Source organism: Salmo trutta, chromosome 20 (assembly GCF_901001165.1).
Source record: "Salmo trutta chromosome 20, fSalTru1.1, whole genome shotgun sequence".
NCBI lineage: Eukaryota > Metazoa > Chordata > Actinopteri > Salmoniformes > Salmonidae > Salmo > Salmo trutta.
Genome location: NC_042976.1, coordinates 9,909,935 through 9,928,281, shown reverse-complemented (window position 1 = coordinate 9,928,281; position 18,347 = coordinate 9,909,935). Strand labels below are relative to the sequence as shown.

The window sequence follows — 18,347 nt, the reverse complement described above, 5'->3', positions numbered from 1 at the left end:
TTGTTACAATGCTACAACCAGACCTGGGTTCAAATACTATTTCAGGTATTCAGATAACAATTATTTGAATAAATAAGTAGTTGAATATTGGAATGTATTTGGAAATACACTTGTAAAGTATTTGAAAATACTCAAATACACTCCAACGCATTTAACCCAGTTATTAGAAACTATTATCTGAAATAAGTAAAATATTTTTTTTTTACAAATAACATTCAAATAACCATTTTTTTTGTTTAACCTTTATTTAACTAGGCAAGTCAGTTAAAAACAAATTCTTATTTACAATGACGGCCTACACCAGCCAACACTGGGCCAATTGTGCGCAGCCCTATGGGACTCCCAATCACAGCTGGATGTGATGCAGCCTGGATTTGAACAACGGACTGCAGTGACGCCATTTGCACTGAGATGCAGTGCCTTAGACCACTGCGCCACTCGGGAGCCAAACAATTGTGGAGATGCCGGGGATTGAAACCGAGGCCGCATAAATAAAAGTACTTGCTTTGGGCTGTGTATTTGAAAATACTATATTAGTTACAACTAATTTATATGGTTTATATGGTAACACATTTATAACTGCTCTATGTACATATTAATCCACAGAGGGGCTGTTCACCCTATCCCTACCCACAAACAGCTGGCTGTTGAGACGGAGACTAAGGCTATGAGACCAGGCCAGCTCTACCCACAAACAGCTGGCTGTTGAGACTGAGACTATGATGCCAGTCCTACCCACAAACAGCTGGCTGTTGAGCCGGAGGCGGAGGTGTCCCTCAGATGGAGCTTCCAGGAAGCGCAGGGGCAGCTGGTCCACCTGCAGTGAGGCCTCCTTCACGCTGCGCTCTGCCCTCACATAGTGCCACTGCCTGTCATTCAGGGGCACGTGGGACTTAATGGCCAGGACCACCGGCCCGTTTCCCACGTCAAAGGAGAATGTCACCACGGACGGAGCTGAGGGAACAGAACAGGGACACCAGCTGACAGTCATTCAGGTCAGTAGTGAATCTGAGACTCCTCTTTTCTATGGGACACCATTTCGTTCTATGTCGATGAGATGCAATGTGATCCATTGATCCTTCAAAGGCTTTATTTGTGATCAAATCTTTATACATTTTGTTATTTTCTTGTTGGGGGGAGTATATAGGTGCTATACACAAATTAATATAATTGAATAGCTTGCATCCACCTGTATGTAAATAAAGATAAATAAAAAGAAGTGAGCCTCCACCCCCAACCTCATCCTATGTCTCCATCCATCCATCCATCCATCCAACCACCCACCCACAGTGTCTTACAGTCATATTATATATGCATAGACGCTGCACTTATTTCAGAGCTCCAAATGGAATATTACAAAATACTTCAAGATAAGCTTTTACAGACTCATTTCGAACTCAAGACGGTGCTAGTCAGTACATTCACAATGTAGTTTGATCATTATTTTCTTCAACAGCCACTGTTTACATGGCTGCCAAGGAAAATGTTATTAGAGGCTTGACAGCTTGATAATAGAGCACTGTGTGTGTCATTAGTATTAAATTATGCAGTGCAGGTCAGGAGTGACATCTTGCACATTTCTCAAACTGCATGTCAAATGTAGGCTGCTGTAGCTGGGAAGTGCTTTCATCAGAAAACAGAATATTTATGATTTCAAACCACTGGCCTCCTCCAAATGGATCCTGGTGTGTGTGTGTGTGTGTGTGTGTGTGTGTGTGTGTGTGTGTGTGTGTGTGTGTGTGTGCGCGCGCGCGCGCAAGTGCGTGAGAGTGTGTGCGAGTGCGTGAGAGTGCGTGAGAGTACGGCTAACAAACTCACAGCTGAGCTCCACTCTGATGAAGTCCTTGAGGCCCAGGTTCTCCAGGAAGACTCCTGAGGGAGCGCTGGTCTTGAAGTAGAAGGAGATGTCAGCGCTGAGCTCTGCCTGGAGGGTGGGGAAGTGCAGGTAGGATGACTCCTGGTAGAAGGACGCTGCATTCCACACAGACTCTAGAAGACAGGAAAAGTATTTTCTAAGTTTGAACACTATATATTTAATATTTAATCAGCATTTTGTCTGGAAAAACAAGGATGTTCAAAGGGACCATTTGTAAGATAAAAATGTTACAAAATAAAACAGTTCACCTACTGTCGCCATAACAACGCAGCGGGCCGATTCTGTAGAGCGCCTCAGAGCCAGTTCTGTTGGTGTCTCCAATCACGATCTCACTCACTGGTAAGTGCTCTTTGTAGGAGAGGACTCCTGTGTCATTAGACCTGCAATAAACAGAGAGAGAGAAGCCTCTTAATTTCACTACAGATAAACTAATCCAATCCTCAGTCAGCATTGAAACTTCAGAGTAAACACTATAAAGATGGAGTGATCGATCAAGGTCTGGACTGTATCTCAGGAGATATGCAAATTAGGTTCCCCAAATGCAAAATTACATGGGGGCACAGAGTGAGAATAAATGTTTAAAAAAAGTGTACACAACAGAATTCAAGTTTAAAACAAATGATGTAATAAAGAATATTATCATAAGACCTGCAGTTGAATATGTTTTATAGTTATTTATACCTTTGTATAGAAAATGTTTTCCAGCAGTTGAATTGTGATGAAGATATCCTTGTATTTAAAGTTCTATATGGAAAGTAAGTAATGCGCCAAAAACATTTTTATTATGATCAAAAAGACGACTGCAAAGGTCTGTACAGCCTTGATATTGATCAATGAACAGCCCAGTAGATACACAGAGAGACATATTTACCATGAGTCTGTGTCGGCATCACAGTTGCAGAAGTAGTTCATGTCCATGCAGTTGTCCTCCAGGCTGCAGGAGCACTGCTGAACACCCGGCAGGAAGCCTCCCCAGTAGGTCCGTCTCTCTCCACCTTGGTCCACCCACCAGGACAGGGGGCTGCCATCTGGACCAGTCACAGGATTACAATTAGGTCCACATGAAGAGAAACAGAATCTGCACAGTGAATGTGATAAGAGCCCTGGGCATCTTTTGGCATCCCATGGCATTGTGTCAATGTGTCCTCAGTGATGACAATCAGAATCGCAGGGCTCATTTCCTGGAGCATCTGCAAATGGCCCTGCTACAGTCTTCTGTCCCACATGACTCTGCCTGAGAGACACTACAGGCCTGCAGGAAGCAGCCTCTCAGTTCTCTGCATAGATATAGGCTTCTATTAACACAACTACATTCTGTTACATTTCAAACCCGCACACATTACAGATGCCCTCTCATGGAACTTACTTTGAGGTCTTGAAATAAACAGAGGTACAATATTGACAATTAAACAGTCTTCTTTGGCTCCAGTGTTGTTTGCTTATTTCATCAGAATACGTTCCAGTGCTGGGCAAACATTTGAAAGCTTAATACTAGACAAATTAGTTGTTGTTTATTGTTCTGTTTTTGCAGTCATGACAAATAATGTGCCAATGTGCATCCTTAGTACTGAAACGGTACATTTATACAGTGCATTCGGAAAGTATTTAGACCCTTTGACTTTTTCCACATTTTGTTACGTTACAGCCTTAGTCTAAAAATGTATTAAATATGTTATTTTTTATCAATCGACACACAGTACCCCATAATGACAAAGCGAAAACAGCTTTTTAGAATTTTAGCAAATGTATTCAAATTAAAAAACAGAAATACCTCAAGAGTTGCTCTGTGGAGATGGGAGAACCTTCTAGAAGGACAACCATCTCTGTAGCACTCCACCAATCAGGCCTTTATGGTAGAGTGGCCAGATGGAAGGCATTCCTCAGTAAAAAAGCACATGACAGCCCGCTTGGAGTTTGCCAAAAGGCACCTAAAGCGTCTCAGACCATGAGAAACAAGATGAAACCAAGATTTGAACTCTTTGCCACCATCCGTACGGTGAAGCATGGTGGTGGCAGCATCATGCTGAGATGTTTTTCAGCAGCAGGGGCTGGGAGACTAGTCAGGATCCAGGGAAAGATGAACGGAACAAAGTACTGAGAGATCCTTGATAAAAACCTCCTCCAGAGTGCTCAGGACCTCAGACTGAGGTGAACATTCACCTTCCAACAGGACAACAACCTTAAGCACACAGCCAAGACAACGCAGGAGTCGCTTCGTGACAAGTCTCTGAATGTCCTTGAGTGGCCCAGCCAGAGCCCGGACTTGAACCCGATCGAACATCTCTGAGAGACCTGAAAATAGCAGTGCAGCAACGCTCCCCATCCAACCTGACAGAGCTTGAGATGATCTGCAGAGAAGAATGGGAGAAACTCCCCAAATACAGGTGTGCCAAGCTTGTAGCGTCATATCGAAGAAGACTCGAGGCTGTAATTGCTGCCAAAGGTGCTTCAACAAAGTACTAGTAAAGGGTATAAATACTTACGTAAATGTAATATTTCCGTTTTTTTTTTTTAAACATTTGTTAATTTCTGAAAACATGTTTTTGCTTTATCATTAAGGAGTATTGTGTGTAGATTTCTGAGGAAAAATAAGAATTTAATACATCTTAGAATAAGGCTGTAACATAACAAAATGTGGATAAAGTCAAGGGGTCTGAATACTTTCCGAATGCACTGTAAATGAAACGGTATAATGAATCGACAAGATGAGTCAAAATTACAGTGTCATTGTGGATGCTAATTGGCCTTTTCTTGTCATATTACAAGTTGCAGCTGTTGCCTGTGCCCAACACTACAGACACATAATTAAACAAATTAAAATGACAAACAAATGAATAACAATCAAACATATTAAACTAATGTGAACCATATTCCATTAATGCGTGCAGGTTACACATTCATGACGGTGTGATGTATGAGTTCACAAAAATACACTTTTTAAATCATGCAAATTTACATAAATCCATTTGTCAAATAGGTCTAATAATAAACAATTATTGATGGCTATATTTATTGAACAGCTAAGTAACTTGGTGTGTATGACCGAGGCGCTGAACATCATTGATCTTCTATAGAGAACATATGTGTTGAAGTACGACAGCCAGCAGAAAACAACCTACAGTATTCATGTTCCATCTGACACTGTTCATATATAGCCCATGAAATGACTTGTTTCCTGTCTCTTATTGATCCACTGTGAAAATGAACTTGTTGGTTTGCGCACACATGACAGCCAGGGAATCAGGGAATTCAGGACTTCATGAATGTTTCATGATTTAGGAGCAAATGTGGGATGCCTGGGAGACCGTTTGCTCTCAAAGCAATTGAAGATTGATGCTCAGAAACATGCTGGGCGGTAGCCTTTCAAGTTATTGCAAGATAATGGGATCAATGTTTAGAGGATTGAGCGTATATTCACACGCTCAGGTCAGAGTCAGGTTCATTCTTAGAATACTAACCAGTCATATTACGGAACAGGTCCATCTGGGAACATGTCTAAGTTTGACTTCATAAGGTGAACAGGATGCTATCGACCCAACTCACCTCTGGTGTTGAAGAGGCGGGACTTCCTGCAGCTGTACATAACTTCCTGTTGACACTGCTCTGACCCGGCCACGAGGGCCATCAGTTGTTCAGGTGAGGCGCTGTAGTTAAACTTCATAATGTAGGGCTTCTGTAGTGTAGAACCCTGGACCCTGACTGGATTTGTGCTGTTGTGGGTCACTACTGTCCACACCTTGTTCTCTACAACACAACATAGAACAAAACACAAACCTGAAGACATTTTGACCTGTAACATGATGTGCAGAGCCGGTTGGTTGTGTCATTTTGAACCTTTTGATTATAAAACCTTGGATACATTCACAAGCTTTGACTTAGTACAAGCCAATATCCAAATAAACATGTTGAAATAATGATTAGATTGATTAAAAAGGGGCTTCCTGCATGTACAGTAATCCACAGTCAAACATAAGACTTCCTGTAGGCTCTCTAACCAAGGGTGAATAGTTTTCATGATTCATTGAGGTGAGAACTTCTATTCATTACCATCCCCCCATTTGATGTACTATGGGGGAATTGGTGTTTACCTTGCCTGAGAGAAAATCCTCTTCCACTTTGTGATTATTCACATCCCAGGTTGTCAAGCTGAGAGTTATTTACATCTCTAATGGATTCTTTAATTGAGGTCAACCTGAGGCAACTCAATGCAAAATTATTAGGATTTGTGGAGGGCAAAAAAAAAGGCAAACACATTGTGATCTTGAGCCAGACTATCAAAAGGCAGCCTCCAGACTATCAACAGGCAGCCTCCAGACTATCAACAGGCAGCCGCCAGACTATCAACAGGCAGCCGCCAGACTATCAACAGGCAGCAGCCAGACTATCAACAGGCAGCAGCCAGACTATCAACATGCAGCCTCCAGACTATCAACATGCAGCCTCCAGACTATCAACATGCAGCCTCCAGACTATCAACAGGCAGCAGCCAGACTATCAACAGGCAGCCTCCAGACTATCAACAGGCAGCAGCCAGACTATCAACAGGCAGCAGCCAGACTATCAACAGGCAGCAGCCAGACTATCAACAGGCAGCAGCCAGACTATCAACAGGCAGCCAGACTATCAACAGGCAGCAGCCAGACTATCAACAGGCAGCAGCCAGACTATCAACAGGCAGCCAGCCAACCAGCCAGCCACCCAGCCAGCCAGCCAGCCAACCAACCACCTCCGTAATTACTTAAATGTTGCATTTACCTCCGGAAAGGTCAGAGCTGTAAGCTCATGACAGCAAGTGATGGATATTGTCTTGAGTGCCATCGTTGAGGCATCAAGCTCTCATTCCTTTACCCTGTCTGTCAAAAGTCTAAAGCCCTGAAGACATGAGACACAGACTTAAATCTGAACCGTGATCATTTTATGTGTATTCACTTTTGTTTTTGAGTAACTTTGCACACTTTTACACAAATAATTTCTTATTTACAGCAGAGATTTACCCAAATATTTACTTGAAGCTCTCATTGTAACCAAAGGGCAGGTCCATATCGAGTAACCCTAATGATTTTCCACATGATAGCTTGGCTGTCAGTTGTTCTGTGGGTCAAAGCAATGTGATCTGTCAGTGACTGAATCGGATATTGCTCACCAAGACTGGGGGCCCTGGTGGCAGCTCACCTGTCATGTTGCAGTAGACCTGTGTGGGCGCAAGGGAACCACTGCCATCTGGATCAATGGAGAAGTAGCCTGAGGAGCTGCCAGTCAGCCGGTAGGCCTCACATGATGCCTCATAGATGGCTACAGAGGAACACAGGGAAACATCATGCCTCATAGATGGCTACAGAGGAACATAGGGAAACATCATGCCTCATAGATGGCTACAGAGGAACATAGGGAAACATCATGCCTCATAGATGGCTTCAGAGGAACACAGGGAAACATCATGCCTCATAGATGGCTACAGAGGAACACAGGGAAACATGACGTCTCATAGACGGCTACAGAGGAACACAGGGATACATCATGCTCTCAAATGTCTGAAAGAAATTTGATGAGAAAGTTTAAAAATTATTGTATTGGCCAGCATGTAACATAATTGCAAAGTGGCTGGCAAATATGCAATAGTTCTGAGTGGATATTATTTGAGAAACGCTAAAACACAGACATCTACCTTTGAAATTAGGAATATAATATATGGTACATAAATATACATGCTTTATACATGCTTTATATGAACCTACACATCCAAGTATAACTGACCAAATTATGAAAAACAAGCATAGTAATTTTGAATTCCGTAAAGTGAGTGTGGAAGAGGTGAAAAAAAGTATTGTTGTCTATCAACAATGACAAGCCACCTGGGTCTGACAATCTGGATGGAACATTACTGAGGATAATAGGGACAATATTGCCACTCCTATTTGCCATCTCTTCAATCTAAGCCTACAGGAAATAGTGTGCCCTCAGGCCTGGAGGGAAGGAAAAGTCATTCCGCTACCCAAGAACAGCAAAGCACCCTTTACTGGCTCAAACAGCCAAACAATCAGCCTGTTACCAACACTTAGTACATTTTTGGAGATTCTTTTTTTTTTTTTATCAGATACAATGCTATTTCACAGTAAACAAATGAACAAGAGATTTTCTGCATGCTTATAGGGAAGGGTATTCAACATGTATGGCACTTACACAAATGGCTGATGATTAGCTGAGAGAAATTGATAATAAAAAGATTGTGGGAGCTGTTTTGTTAGACTTCAGAGCAGCTTTTGACATTAGCAATAATAATCTAATGCTGGAAAAACGTATGTGTTACGGCTTTACATTCCTAGCTACTGTATGTTGTGGATCGAGAGTTACCTGTCTAACAGAACACAGAGAGTTCTTTAATGGAAGCCTCACCAACATTGTCCAGGTAGAGTCAGGCATTCCCCAGGGCGGCTGTCTAGGCCCCTTACTTTTTTCCAATTTTCACTAATGACCTACCACTGTCTCGGAGTAGAGCCTGTGTGTCTATGTATGGTGATGACTCTATAGACTACACACGTCAGCTACCACAGCAAGTGAAATTACTTAAAGAGCTGCAGTCAGTTTGAGAAGTGGTGGCAAGAAATAAGTTAGTGCTAAATATTTCAAAACTAAAAGCATTGTATTTGGGACAAGTCATTCACTAAATCCTAAACCTCAACTATAACTTGTAATGAATAATGTGGAAATTGAATGAATAATGTGGAAATTGAGCAAGTTGAGGAGACTAAACTGCTTGGGGTAACCTTGGATGGTAAACTGTTATGGTCAAAACATGTTGATGCAACAGTAGCTAAGATGGGGAGCTGAGAACTGTCCATAATAAGGCGCTACTCTGTCTTCTTAACAATGCTATCAACAGGGCAGGTCCTAGGCCCTAGTTTTGTCACAACTGGAATACTGTCCAGTCATGTGGTCAGGCACAACAAAGAATAGGGCAGAACAGGGCAGCACGGCTGGCCCTTGAATGTACATGGAGAGCTAACAATAATGTGCATGTCAATCTCTCCTGGCTCAAAGTATAGGAGAGATCGACTTTACTACTATTTGTATTTGTGAGAGGTATTCACATGTTGAACGCACCTAGCTGTCTGACACCCATGCATACCCCACAAGACATGCCACCAGAGGTCTCTTCACAGTCCCCAAATCCAGAAAAAACGATGGAAGGCGCACACAGTACTACATAGAGCCATGACTACATGGAACTCTATTCCACATCAGGTAACTGATGCAAGCAGGTAAAAACAAAACTGATTAAAAAAACACCTTATGCACTACACACACATACACATAGATTTTGTGTTGTAGATATGTGGTAGTAGAGTAGTGGCCTGAGGGCACACACTTAATGTGTTGTGAAATCTGTTGTGAATGTATTGTAATGTTTTTTAAATTGTATAACTGCATTGATTTTTTTGGGACCCCAGGAAGAGTAGCTACTGCCTACGTAGGAACTACATACTAATGTTGTTGCCTTCCCATATTGCATATGTCATATTGCACACATATGCAAACTGTAACTAAGAAAAGGTAGCAAGCCAGACACCATTATACATTAAAAAAAGTATGTTTGAAGTAAGTGGGGGCATTTTCAATCATGTGGTGCACATTCATTTCAAGGTACACTGCATCCGCTGGCGAATAAACAAGAAATCAGTATTCAGGAGCAGAGGGTTCTGAGAGCGCTCAGTGGTGAATATCGAAAAGGGTATCTGTACATGTCTGGAGATGACAGATGAGAGGAGAAACGTCCATGTGTCAGACTGAGGATCTTGATGTACAACTAACAGGGTTTTCCTGAGAGCCAGATAGTTAAGCCAGGGGACTGATCACTACAGGTTCACTCTGGCTTTAAACCATCTCATGTTGTTACCCCTTTGAATTACACTTTATAAGGAGGACAGCACATGGATAACAGCTCTATGTGATTGTGAGATGCATTTAAATATAGTGCATATCCCGTCATGGGGTGTATTGTGCAGTATCGTCAAGAAGACATTTGAGAAAGGGGTGGTGAGTGTTACTGTAAAGTACTGTATATAGTGTAGCTAAGAAGAGCAGGCGGGGACTCACAGTTGTGGCAGGTGGCTCCAGTGTATCCTGTGCCAGAGCAGTCGCAGTAGAAGCGGCTCCAAGACTGGGAACACTGCCCTCCATGTTCACAGAAGTTGGGCAGACATCTGTAGATCAGCAACAGCAGAAATATACATGACGTTATCATGTATATAAATATCTATACTATGCATGAGCAAATGCCAGGGTGTTCATAATAAAAAAAATAAAACATTCTAAAGATTTGATAAGGTAGAAAATTAACTGCAAATGTGTTTTTACAATCTCAGAGATTGATGATATACGTATACTAGTTATTTGTTTTAAAGATTCTAAACTTGTTTTCCCAGTAATAAACACAAACAATCACACAACGAAAAGACTCAGAAGGATAAAGTGTTGGCAACCAAAGAAATGCAATCAAAGGCCAAACATGTATCTGTAAGATCTCACAATCCTTTTTGTAAAGAAGGGTAAAAATGTGGTTTGTCTTTGTGTCGAGGCCTACTATCCTGAACTTTGCATTATCTGCTAAGGAGACTCCCTCCCAATATATTTTTAATTTCCTTGTCATTATCAAGGCACGGTCTGACACCCGAGTACTCAAGAGGTGAGACGACACAGTTTATGCATTTTTCTTTTGCCGTTGTTTATTTATGATTTACAAGACTGCTCGGTAAATCCCAAATTAATTGGTACCCCTCCAACTCAGATTGTTTGGGCAACTGGTAAACAAACACAGTACTGTGTTATTATGTTTGAAAAAAATAAACGGCAGCATAATCACATCAAACCCAGAACATGTGTTTATGGTATTTGAACACCCAGCGCTTCACAGAAATTCCTCTGCTAACAACGATTTCCTGATTAATAGTATTTTCCTCAAGCCTCCTTCAGTTTTGCGTAATTGCTCGGCTTTCAAGCACGCAGCTATACAAGCAGGCGTCTACAATTTCATACACTTTCGTCTTTCTCCCATGAATTGCTATGGAGCGGAGTGACCGCGGTGTGGATAAGGTAACAAGACATGGTTTCATTACCGTAGTGCTGTTTCTATTGTTGTGTTCACGGCTGCCCTCATGAAATTAGAAGCCGCGGCACAGAAGTGCACACTTGCAAAAAACTGTAGTCATGAAGTTTGATTGGACACAGAGAAAAGAAGATTAGCACTCGTAAAGGTTCATCTTCCAATCCTTTAATGAAGCATAGATCTGGTAGTTACATCAAGACACGCCACTCCGACGGATGATGACACATTTCCAACGGTCTGCTTGCACTAGCCTCCCTAAATAATATTGCATGGTAGTGAAATCTACAACACATTCAGTGTACTCTTTGTGGAAGGCTCCAAGAGGGGCAGCCAATACACACAGACAGCTGTTTTGCTGTCACCAATCATCTCATTTCCTCTTTTTACACATTCCATCGCTTTAACTAACATCAACTAACATTTAATCTATAATTGTTCCACACACTCCAACAGCATTTCAATCTGCCGGTTCGCATTCCAAACAGAATAATCAGGTATAGCTGTGATCTGACATCAGAGGTAGGATTCCCCTCAGGGTGAATACAAGGAGAAACGCCTGCTCTCTTGTTTGTCTCCTCCCTGTAAGTGTTCCAGGTTTACACAACCTTGCCATGACATCCATTCAGCGTGTACTAATTCCACCCATTGGTCCCACAACAGAGTGGGGCAATAAGAGAATGAGAGGACGCCACGCGCCACACAGGAAGCAGCTAGTTAGCAGGGCCCTCAACCAGGATGATGAGGCTACAGTACCAGGCTCCATTGCATGGTCTAATTGGCCGAGCCTATCTGTAAGCCTCTCTCTATTGGCTGTGGTGGAGAGAATAACTGCCGTTTTGTTTTAGTTTGTCATCCAAACACACCAACATTTGGGGATTGGAGCCCCCACCTTACTTGGTATAACGTGTGCAGAAACCCTAAAGTCCAACCTGTCATGGATGTTACATGTGTCAAACTGCAGCTCCTTGTAGTCTCCTAGTCGTCCTTGGTGCACCAGGTTCAGGTCCATGGGCTGGCTGTTGATGGAGAAGAGACGCATGCACCCCTGGAATGCCAATGTGGGGTTCTCACAGCCTGAGACGTTCAGAGACGGACAACCTGTGACACAGATTGAAGAACTGTTGCTAAACCGTCGTATTTTCATCATCCAGCATTTCCTGTATACATCTTCAGATAATGTCTTCAGAAGCTGCACCAAAACCTGACCACCAAGACCTGGTCTCATGAGACAGTTATGCAGACAACAAGACTCATTGTGTGTGTGGCCTTACCTCCGAAGTAGAGGCTGTCTCCTGCCTCCATGTGGTCTCCCAGCTCCATAGTTGAGGACGGCTCATTGTCCAGAGTCATGGTGACCTGGAGACCTCGGGAACTGAGACTCGCAGAGTGCCACAGTCCATCATTCACTCTGTGACCTGTGGATACAGCGAGGTGTCGTTTCTGTGCACGTCACCTTTCAATGAGACACCACCAATCTCTATTACAGGCTTATCAAACATTACTTGCAGGTTCTTTCAGGGACTGTTGGGATTGTGATCTCCAACATGGGTAGTATTTCAGATTACATTGTTTGTGCTAGGCCTACATATTGCAAATCAGAGCCTGTCATTGGCTGTGTAATCTATGGTCATGTGCTACGACATACTACACTGTACTATGAAGGGAAGAGGACATGGAAATACAAATGAATGACTATGTGGTTGGTCTGATTGAAGCTAAATCATTGCCAGAGGACAGAACGTAATGCTGTGACTGTACTGGTGGTTATTGTTGGATGAAACATTGATTTGGCCGTCGGTTCCAACTCCAAATAGACGTACAGTAACAATGGATTGTGGGATAATAATTTTGATTGTCCTTTATAGTGAAGGGCTTCCAAGCTGTGGCGGTCTTTCTGTGGGTCTATAATTCCCTCTGTGCCTGCCATCTGCTGAAAGTCTGGGCTCTGCAATCCAATGTAATTCTACATGTTATTTCTGTCTCACTGCAATCCTGTAGAACTGGCATCCAAAATACAAGATATAAAGGATGGCATTTTAACTCGAGCCATTCAAAGAAGATGAAGCGTCCTCTGAGTTTATAGGGGGCAAAAGGTAATAGAAATGATGTAGACGAAATGTGCAAAACCAAACACAGACCGTCTCCGCCTGGATGATGGATGAGTTTTTCACTGTCTGCCTGTTTCACTGGAATAAAGAGCCTTTTATACTCTGAGTCCCCATAGACAGAACCACTGATTCCAGCATAGAGTAGGTCTGGGTCAGCTAGACTAGAGGCTGTTTGCCCTTACCGGTGGAGACCTCTTCTTTCTGCTGGGCTGACATGTGGTGGGTCAGGCGCAGCCGACTGTTGCTGATCTGCAGTTCCAGTCGCTGGGGCTCCAGGGCCAGCTGGGTGGAGAGCAGTAGCCCGTCTGGGTTCCACGTTCTGAACTGGAAACGCACCGCGAAGCCCCCCGAAGCAGACGGCGTGGCTGGGAGCGACAGGAAGCTGCTGCTGGAGCTCAGGAAGGTAGTGGACACCAGCTGGGGCTCAGAGCACGAGAAGGTCACGTTGCCCTGGTGACACACACAGAGCACACAGATGATGGAATGATTGACTCACACCATCACCAACATGATGAATCATAATGAATCTCATGTTGGGTTTACTGTACGTTCATCTGAGCAGAATGACAAACAGTGGGCTGATAAAGGAAGGTATCAACTGAATATGGTACTTAGATAACTAAATTGCCTGTAAGAACCAAACAATTCCTTGAGAATGCCATATAAAGCCAAATGACTATCTGAAATTCAAAAGGTGCATTACAAGACCACCACAAATGCAGAAATGTATTACAATATCAAACTATGACATTTCTGAGTTTCTCCGCTCCAATCTAGGTCAGCCGTCAGGTGGGCAAAGAAAGAACACACTAATTCCAAGTGGTCCAGAGGCCTTGTGTGGTACATGGAGCTAAAGAGCAGCCATGTCAATTGAGGTCAGCGGCCCATCAATCCCAGAGCCTCAGAGGCAGGGAAGAGCAATCGGCAGCACTTGACTCCCAATGTGATCCCTCGCCATCAGACCACCACCTCAGGTACTATTCCACATTGAAATTCCATTACGGATTCCATCAAGGCAGTCAGTGAGCAAAATTGCTCACTTTCTCAATTGTAAGTAAAGGCCTTTTAACATAGCAATCAGAATTTCAAGGAAAAAAAGGTGCCTGTGATGCAATTATGTGGCACTTAGGCTTCTGTCTGATTTGATGGGGGGGGTCTATTCATGTGTTCAGAATTAATGACATAGTAGTGAGGGTCAGATATAACTTAAACGGTAGAGAGAATTTAGATTGGTTTTCTCACTCAATGTTTTCCTCTACGGACAGAAAGCTATGTGACTAACTCAAATACAAATGTGATTAAACATAGTCGAATCACATTGTAGGCAAATGTGAAATCTCACTGCAACAGTGCAATTAAAACAGTCTGAGTTCACAGAGGCCTTGGTTGATTAACTACTTTGTCCCCATACTATTTTAAGGATGTACTAATAATCTATGGTACGATTGGATGACAATGGTTGTCTTACCACGCTGTAGATCTGAGGCTTGCGTCGCTTGGCTAGGTCGATGATGTTGATCCCATTGTAGTAGAGGTTCTCAATGCAGCCAAGGAAGTTCTTCCTCAGGAAGGTACCAGGCTTACCTGGCAGTGGGATGCCCCCAAAGCTGAGCTTTGATGAGGAAAAAGGGTGAAACGTTGACATCATTATTAAACGTATACAGGATTAATTCAAATTGCCACAATTAGTAAGATAACTTGGTTGAACTATTTACTTGGTCTGAAGTGTCTGACTATTCTACAGTAAGGTGTTTGGACAGACCCACCTCATAGTCCACCTCCAGGGAGTCTCCTTCCCCCTTGGTCCTGAAGTGCTGTGTGTGGGTGTCCACAGTGAGGTTGACCTGCTTGTTGAAGCGCTCGATGAGGACAGAGTGCCAGTGCTGGTCGTCCAGAAGACTGCTGAGAGTGACCGCAACACGACCACTGCTGAACCGCAGCCTTGTGTCATCTGAAGACAGAGAACAGACAGAGAACAAGATAATATGGTTACTTTGATATAGATCATAAAACAGTCCAGTATATTGAGGAAAGAAGAGGTCTGAAAGAATGTGCTCACAAGACATTCCCAAAACGGAGTACTAGAAAAGTCTTCCCCAGACTCAGCTGTTCATGATGTGGATCTTTATGGTTGTTAACACTGATCATTATACAGTTGCCATAGGGACCGTATTGATTTGATTTGTATTGAAAGAAGAGGTTCTCTCATAGGAAGTGCAGACAAGACAGTCATTTAAGAATCCTCTTCCCAGCTCAGCTGCTCACAATGTGGATCCTTAACAGTCTGAGTCTATCTTGTAAATGGAGCTCAGAAGCAGTGGTAACTGGAAGGGTATCAGAACACAAACATCCAGTTACCCTCCCAGACAGCTGCCCAGTCTGCTTTTAAATGGTTCAAATGACTATTCGATCCTTACCCAGAGACCCTTGTGTCCTGTTACACATGACCTCTAACCTCTAAACCCTGAGTTATGTGAGCCAAGTTGAGGTAGAGGGCCAACCTGCCCCGGGGTGACTAACTCACCCAGGTTGAGGTAGAGGGCCAACCTGCCCCGGTGTGACTAACTCACCCAGGTTTAGGTAGAGGGCCAACCTGCCCCGGGGTGACTAACTCACCCAGGTTGAGGTAGAGGGCCAACCTGCCCCGGGGTGACTAACTCACCCAGGTTGAGGTAGAGGGCCAACCTGCCCCGGTGTGACTAACTCACCCAGGTTGAGGTAGAGGGCCAGCCTGCCCCGGTGTGACTAACTCACCCAGGTTGAGGTAGAGGGTCAGCCTGCCCCGGGGTGACTAACTCACCCAGGTTGAGGTAGAGGGCCAACCTGCCCCGGTGTGACTAACTCACCCAGGTTGAGGTAGAGGGCCAACCTGCCCCGGTGTGACTAACTCACCCAGGTTGAGGTAGAGGGCCAACCTGCCCCGGTGTGACTAACTCACCCAGGTTGAGGTAGAGGGCCAACCTGCCCCGGTGTGACTAACTCACCCAGGTTGAGGTAGAGGGCCAACCTGCCCCGGTGTGACTAACTCACCCAGGTTGAGGTAGAGGGCCAACCTGCCCCGGTGTGACTAACTCACCCAGGTTGAGGTAGAGGGCCAACCTGCCCCGGTGTGACTAACTCACCCAGGTTGAGGTAGAGGGCCAACCTGCCCCGGTGTGACTAACTCACCCAGGTTGAGGTAGAGGGCCAGCCTGCCCCGGTGTGACTAACTCACCCAGGTGGAGATAGAGGGTCAGCCTGCCCCGGTGTGACTAACTCACCCAGGTTGAGGTAGAGGGCCAGCCTGCCCCGGTGTGACTAACTCACCCAGGTTGAGGTAGAGGGCCAACCTGCCCCGGTGTGACTAACTCACCCAGGTTGAGGTAGAGGGCCAACCTGCCCCGGTGTGACTAACTCACCCAGGTTTAGGTAGAGGGCCAGCCTGCCCCTGTGTGACTAACTCACCCAGGTTGAGGTAGAGGGCCAGCCTGCCCCGGTGTGACTAACTCACCCAGGTTGAGGTAGAGGGCCAGCCTTCCCCGGTGTGACTAACTCACCCAGGTTTAGGTAGAGGGCCAACCTGCCCCGGTGTGACTAACTCACCCAGGTTGAGGTAGAGGGCCAACCTGCCCCGGTGTGACTAACTCACCCAGGTTTAGGTAGAGGGCCAACCTGCCCCGGTGTGACTAACTCACCCAGGTTTAGGTAGAGGGCCAGCCTGCCCCGGTGTGACTAACTCACCCAGGTTGAGGTAGAGGGCCAGCCTGCCCCGGTGTGACTAACTCACCCAGGTTGAGGTAGAGGGCCAACCTGCCCCGGTGTGACTAACTCACCCAGGTTGAGGTAGAGGGCCAGCCTGCCCCGGTGTGACTAAATCACCCAGGTTTAGGTAGAGGGCCAACCTGCCCCGGTGCGACTAACTCACCCAGGTTGAGGTAGAGGGCCAACCTGCCCCGGTGTGACTAACTCACCCAGGTTGAGGTAGAGGGTCAGCCTGCCCCGGGGTGACTAACTCACCCAGGTTGAGGTAGAGGGCCAGCCTGCCCCGGTGTGACTAACTCACCCAGGTTGAGGTAGAGGGCCAACCTGCCCCGGTGTGACTAACTCACCCAGGTTGAGGTAGAGGGCCAGCCTGCCCCGGTGTGACTAACTCACCCAGGTTGAGGTAGAGGGCCAGCCTGCCCCGGTGCAGCTCCAGTGTGATGTAGTCGCCCCTCTGACCCTCTCCATGGAGCAGCACCCCCTCAGCCTGGTGGCTCTTGAAGCGCAATGAGATCACATCCTTCACCGTGCTCATGGACTTCTGGTTAAACCGGTAGAGCAGGGAACTTCTGCCATCAAAGTCTGCCACGTCTGATTCTGAAGGCAATCAACAGACAGTTAAATGGTTTGGCATTGGATTACTTACTCCCTGTCACAAAGAGCCTATTATAAACAGACTGCTATAGCTCTCAGCACTTCATACCTGTGAAGGAAATGCTAGTGTCTACATCAATGGTAGTATTTAAATGTACACTGAACAAAAATATAAAAGCAACATATAAAGTGTTGGTCCCATGTTTCATGAGCTGAAATAAAAGATCCCCGAAATGTTCCATACGCACAAAAAGCTTATTTCTCTCAAATCTTGTGCACAGAATTGTTTACACCTGACAGGTGTGGCATATCAAGAAGCTGATTAACAGCATGATCATTACACAGGTGCGCCTTGTGCTGGGAACAAGAAAAGGCCACTAAAATGTGCAGTTTCGTCACACAACACAATCCCTCAGAAGTCTCAAGTTTTGAGCGAGTGTGCAATGTGTCGTGTGGGGGAGCGGTTTGCTGATGACAACATTGTGAACAGAATGCCCCATTGTGGCGGTGGGGTTATGGTATGGGCAGGCATAAGCTACGGACAACAAACACAATTGCATTTTATCTATGGCAATTTGAATGCACAGCGATACCGTGATGAGATCCTGAGGCCTTTGTTGTGCCATTCATCCGCCGCCATTACCTCATGTTTCAGCATGATAATGCAGGGCCCCATGTTGCAATTCCTGGAAGCTGAAAATGTCCCAGTTCATCCATGGCCTGCATACTCACCAGACATGTCACACATTGAGCATTTTTGGGACGCTCTGGATTGACGTGTACGACAGCGTGTTCCAGTTCCTGCCAATATACACAAACTTTGCACAGCCATGTAAGAGGAGTGGGACAACATTCCACAGGCCACAATCAACAGCCTGATCAACTCTATGAGATGTGTTGCGCTGCATGAGGCAAATACTGGTCA

General features: G+C 44.8%; 1 protein-coding gene across 1 annotated transcript in view; it reads right to left on the bottom strand.

The window, feature by feature from the left end:
• The window catches only part of LOC115155525 (contactin-associated protein-like 5), a 122,272-nt gene that overhangs the window by 11,637 nt on the left and 92,288 nt on the right, over positions 1-18,347 (bottom strand). The window contains exons 5-17 of the mRNA XM_029702208.1: positions 17,222-17,425; positions 14,854-15,038; positions 14,556-14,699; positions 13,270-13,537; positions 12,251-12,394; positions 11,909-12,077; positions 9,971-10,077; positions 7,049-7,168; positions 5,420-5,620; positions 2,748-2,904; positions 2,129-2,256; positions 1,819-1,989; positions 736-954 (exon numbers count right to left, since the gene is read on the bottom strand). Coding sequence (XP_029558068.1) covers positions 736-954; positions 1,819-1,989; positions 2,129-2,256; positions 2,748-2,904; positions 5,420-5,620; positions 7,049-7,168; positions 9,971-10,077; positions 11,909-12,077; positions 12,251-12,394; positions 13,270-13,537; positions 14,556-14,699; positions 14,854-15,038; positions 17,222-17,425 — 2,217 coding nt within the window. The remainder of the gene's footprint in view (positions 1-735; positions 955-1,818; positions 1,990-2,128; positions 2,257-2,747; positions 2,905-5,419; positions 5,621-7,048; positions 7,169-9,970; positions 10,078-11,908; positions 12,078-12,250; positions 12,395-13,269; positions 13,538-14,555; positions 14,700-14,853; positions 15,039-17,221; positions 17,426-18,347) is intronic.